Raw genomic sequence first — 5292 nt, 5'->3', positions numbered from 1 at the left:
GATTCTTGAGCTTGTTGCTAGATTTTCAACAAGTCCAAGTTCATCGAAAACGGAAATCATATGCATCTTCTTATGTTGCGTTTTTGAGTTATGACAATTTTACCGGTTGTTAGTTTGGAAAGGTTTTCCTACTAAAATTGTGTAAAAATATCATGTGAAGATTCCAACAAAATTAGTTTCATCTTAATCGAAGTTCGGGAACTTTGTGAAACTGTAGTTCTTTCGAGAAAACAACCGTTGGAGGGTTTCTGGTGAAATCGATGCAGAAATCGGCGGTGCTGGTTTTTCTCCTAGAATTGTTTGGCGCTCCTTGGATTGCTCCGGTATGTGCCGAATGGCACATCATAGAGCGGTGTCGGCGAAACCGAAACGGTTCCGGTTCGCTGCTTCGAACCCGGCACGCCGGTCTCGGACCATCCCATCCTTGTGAACCGCAAATACAGGCGAGGGTTTTGGTCCGCTGGTTCACGGGACTATTCCAGTGGGAGGACCGGTGTCACCGGGTCGCGAGAATTCTCCCTAACGGCTAGTTTCGTCCCTTGGACTATAAATAGCCCTCCTCTCTCTCTCTCTCTCTCTCTCTCTCATAGTCCATTGCTAAACCTCAAAAGTTTTCTTCCTCTTCCTTCCCTCCTATGATTCTTGCATCTGCTTGAAGGATTTAAAAGAAGATCTAGATCTACAATCTCCACCAGTAAATCCCTCCTCTAAGTGAGGAGTAGTTTTGGGATCTAGATCTTGGAGTCATTTCTTGATTTCCTCCATTGTTCTTTCTCTCTAATTATTTCCTAGCACTTGTTGCTTTGGTGAGTTTTGAATGTGAATGTTTTGAACACATTTGGTTTCTTGCTTTGCATTCTTGCATAGTGTTGAGATCTCCATTTCGATTAGTTTGATTGAGAGACTGTGAGCTTGTTACTCTTGGAGAGTGATCTCCTAGTTGGCTTGGCAGTTAGTGCTCCGGTGACCTCTTCGTGGAAGATTGTGAAGAGGCACGAGCTTCTCCTTCGTGTAGCATGTGAAGTGGTTGTGGAGCTTGCCATCTCCGGAGTGGATGAAAATCTAGCCATAAGGGAAAGACCTTTGTCCTTCATGAAATTGGTTTGGAGAAGAGGTGAGCCTTCGTGGTGTTCATGAGACTTTCATGGTATCCCACATCTCTACAATGTACCTCACTCCGTGTGAGGGCTTGGTATCCGCGTGCCTCGGTTATCTCTATACCCGAGTTTACTTTCTTTGTGATAGAAACCGTGCTTGAAGCACTCATATCTTGCTATCACTTGTGTTATATATATTTTGTGACTATATTGCTTAGCTTGTGTTGTTGACTTGTTGTTGATGCACTTAGTTAAGCCTAGCTTATTTGTGTTTTGTGCTTGTAAAATAAACGTTAGTTTAATTCAGCATTCTTACAAACCAAATCCATAGTAGTTTAAAAATGTCCATTCACCCGCCCTCTCTCTAGGCGACATATCATCCTTTCAACCTCCTCATCTCTCCGAAAGTTGAGTGATAGCTGCGAGCAGGTCCTCTCTAACGGTGTCCCAACAACACTAGAAAACGAGGCCAATGAAATCGTCGGATCAGGGAGCCTTCTCCGAGGGAAAGCCGAGGACCAATTTCTTTAATTCCTCCATCTCAAAAGGGGCCTCAAGTGTGGATAGGTCCCTTGCTTGGTATCAAGCTATTCTCAACTGAAGGAGGCCATGTTAGGTTCAGCCATGCCGAGACATCTCTGAAAATAAGCCCATAAGTCCTTTTGTTTCTCCTAATGGGTGAACACAAGCCCGTCAAAATGTGCAAGTTGACGATGTATTTCTTCCTTGAGCCCATAACTCCTCTTATTTCTCTTAAGGGATGACCACAAGCCCTGTCAAAGTGCGCAAGTTGATGATGTATTTCTTCCTTGTCCTTCCGTTTGCGTGCAAGTACAAGAGTCTCGATTTTCCATCTCCAAGGCGAATGTTTGAGAGCTGCGCGCGCTGCCTGATTCTTATTTTGGTGATGGAGGCCATGCCCTAAATCCAGGCCCTAAGAGTGACTAAATAGGCTCCTTTCCTGACACGTAAGAGGTCATTCTTATGGCTCAGGATGAACCTCTTAATTTAGGATGGTCGGCCTCATTTTGATTCTAAAGTCATGCTAGGTTGTTGACCCATCATCAAGTTCCCCATGAGTAGCAGTGTTGGTGCGGTGGAGGTCTGTTAGTTTGGACAATTCCGCGCCGCTCCCAAGATAAGGCTCCCTCAACTTGGATCAAGCTGTTGTCTTGTGTTGTTTTTCTCTTTACTTTTGCAGCCCCGATAGGTATAAGTTTATTATAACTTGTGGTCGGTTGATGACTTCGTTACTTCAAAGCCGGTCGTATTTTGAACTTTCCGCCTAACACTCGCTTAACCTAGGTCAGTGCACTTAACTTCAAGGCCTGATTTTGTAGTGCACTGAAGTTGAGTTGGAGTCTACTAAACACTTCCTTAACCTATGTTTGCACAATGGCACTAAACAAACACTCTGGTATTGTTGCCATTGGCGCAAGGAGGAATCTTTATCTACGTTTCATTGGCCCGACGCTCCCTGACAGTTTACTGGAATACTTCCGACAGTATATTTCTTAAAGATGTCCGGCTTCACTTTGTAATTCAGCAACTCCTGTGTTAGTTTGACTTGATCTATTTTCTATACATCCATGCGGATCGGATGCATGCCAGACTTTTTTAGAGTAACATGACGAGTTAAGGTCGTGAGGAAGGTGACAAGAAGCTTCAGAGAAAGAACCTCGTTAGTTGATTTAGACGACTCGAGGAGCAACAGGGGGTTAATCAATACTTATCACTCTAGCCAGTTGATCTAGATCGCGCCATCAACTGATCTTGTCGGTGATTGATCGCTGGGCGTCTCAGGGATGCGTCTCATTGGATCCTCGTGATTAATTGCAAGCTAATTGGATCCTCCTTATGAGCTTAGCATTATCCTCTGAATCTTAGCATGCTGTCAGTAACTCAGTATCAGATGGCTGGATGCAGCGGTTGACTTCTTACTTTCTTTTTTGTATCCACGTTCTTAGCATAAGCGCTTGGGTGAGCCACCGAGGAGTGAACAGAGAGCACTGAAGAGCTAGAACTAGCATCTGGCTTGCTGCTTGTCGAGCGAAAACTCTCCTTTTTATGCTGTCGCGCGCCCCGAGCGTCCCCACCATGAGGCGACACCACGCGGCCGACCTGCCGCCGTCGGTGGGCGGCGACATACTGAAGGCGACTAATGACAAGTTGGGGAAGTTCGACAAGGGCGGTGGCCGCTGCTCCCGCGTCTGCTCCCTCCTCATCCTCGCCGCCACCGTCTCGATGCTAGCGCGCCACTGCTACGACTTCGGCGTCGCCGGCAGTAGCGCTACCGGCACCGTCGCGCGCGTCGAGCACGGCCTTTCGTCCTCGCGGCACCGCACCCGCAAGATAAACCCGATCGCCCGCGGCAAATCGCCGTTCTCCGATCCTTTCATCTCGCCGCCGCGTGACGCCGGCCACACGAACAGTGGCAAGGCATTGCCCGATCCTTTGGCCGCGTCGGTGCAGGTCGATACTGGCTCGTCCGTCATAGGACCTAACGGTGGAGGCGAGCAGCGCGGAGAGCACGCCTTCGCCCGCGCGCTCGCGGCGGCAAACGACAGAGGAGACCTGTGCGGCGACCGGTACATCTACGTGCAGGAGCTGCCTCCCCGCTTCAACACCGACTTGCTCCGGGACTGCGGGACGCTCTCCCCGTGGGCGGACAAGTGCAAGCACACGGCCAACGGCGGCTTCGGCCCGCAGCTCAGTGGCAGCCAGGGCGGTGTGCTCCAGGAAACCGGATGGTACGACTCCGACGAGCACATGCTCGACGTCATCTTCCACGACCGGATCAAGCGGTACGAGTGCCTCACCAACGACTCCTCCCTCGCGGCCGCCATCTTCGTCCCGTTTTACGCCGGCCTCGACGTGGCACGACACCTCTGGGGGCACAACGCCTCGTCGCTGGACGCGTTGGCGCTCGACATGGTGCGCCTGGTGACCGCGCGCCCCGAATGGCGCGCCATGGGCGGCCGCGACCACTTCTTCGTCGCCGGCCGCACCACGTGGGACTTCCGGCGGCTGGGCAATGGCTCCATCGGGTGGGGGAGCAGCCTCCTCCGTCTGCCGGCCGTCCGGAACATGACGGCACTAGTCTTGGAGGCCAGCCCGTGGAACCTGAACGACGCCGCCATCCCGTACCCGACATCCTTCCACCCGGCGACCGACGAGGGCATCTTCTTCTGGCAGGACCGGGTGCGCGGTCTGAAACGCCAGTGGCTCTTCTCCTTCGCAGGCGCGGCGCGCCCCGAGGACGCCAGGTCCATTGCAAGCCACCTCGTGGAGCAGTGCGCGGCGTCCGCTGCCTGCTCGTTGATGGAGTGCAGGAAGGGGCCGGGCAACAGGTGCGACTCCCCGGCGGGAGTCATGAAGCTCTTCCAGAGCTCGACGTTCTGCCTACAGCCGCAAGGCGACACGTACACGCGCAGATCGGTGTTCGAGGCCCTGCTCGCCGGCTGCATCCCGGTCTTCTTCCACCCCGGCACCGCGTTCGTGCAGTACACCTGGCACCTGCCCAAGAACCACGCCGAATACTCTGTCTACATTTCGGATGAAGACGTCCGCCGCAACGTGAGCGTGGAGGAGAGGCTGAGGAGGATACGGCCGGACGACGTCGAGAGGATGAGGGGAGCGGTCGTGGGCCTCATCCCGGCGATGATCTACAGCGACACGTCGTCGAAGCTTGAGTCGACTGTGAATGACGCGTTCGACGTGGCCGTGGAAGCCGTCACTAGGAAGGTGACGAAGATCAGGAAACGCATCGTGGAGGGCCTTCCGGAGGATGAGAAGTTAGAGATGTATAGTTGGAAGTATCCATTGTTGGGAGAAGGGCAGAAGGTTGAAGACTCCCATGAATGGGACCCATTGTTTGCCTCCAATTAGATCGTACTCTTGTTGCATTGTGTGTATTTTGCAGGCAATTTAGTGAGTAATTGTTGATCTCCTTTCAAGCTTTATGTAGCACAGGTCGAAACCACAAGTGTAGTCGGAGCTACGCATACTTTCTTTTCAAAGGATTTGACTATTTATCAGTCAACTTAGAATTAACTTTTCGTTGTTAATGAGACGATGTCATCAAATCTAAGTTGCAACATAAGTTGTAACTCATAACTAGCACGAATTTCAAAGCAAAACTAACAACCTAGAGTATTTTTTTAGTTGTATCTCAACTTGCAACTAAAAAAAAGTC

The 5292-nt window shown here is 51.0% G+C and overlaps 1 protein-coding gene across 1 annotated transcript; it reads left to right on the top strand.

Moving 5' to 3' along the window:
- Positions 1-3194: 3194 nt before the first annotated feature.
- Positions 3195-4985, top strand: LOC124672568 (xyloglucan galactosyltransferase KATAMARI1 homolog). Its single transcript, XM_047208776.1, has one exon. The coding sequence runs from the start codon at positions 3195-3197 to the stop codon at positions 4983-4985; it is 1791 nt and encodes a 596-aa protein (XP_047064732.1).
- Positions 4986-5292: the final 307 nt, after the last annotated feature.

This window comes from Lolium rigidum, chromosome 7 (genome assembly GCF_022539505.1).
Source record: "Lolium rigidum isolate FL_2022 chromosome 7, APGP_CSIRO_Lrig_0.1, whole genome shotgun sequence".
Taxonomy (NCBI): Eukaryota; Viridiplantae; Streptophyta; class Magnoliopsida; order Poales; family Poaceae; genus Lolium; species Lolium rigidum.
Note: the sequence above shows the minus strand (reverse complement) of the source record. Positions and strands in the feature narration are given on the sequence as shown.

Excerpts from the sequence above, each read along its gene's own strand:
- LOC124672568 (XM_047208776.1), top strand. The coding sequence starts at position 3,195 with ATGAGGCGACACCACGCGGCCGACCTGCCGCCGTCGGTGGGCGGCGAC.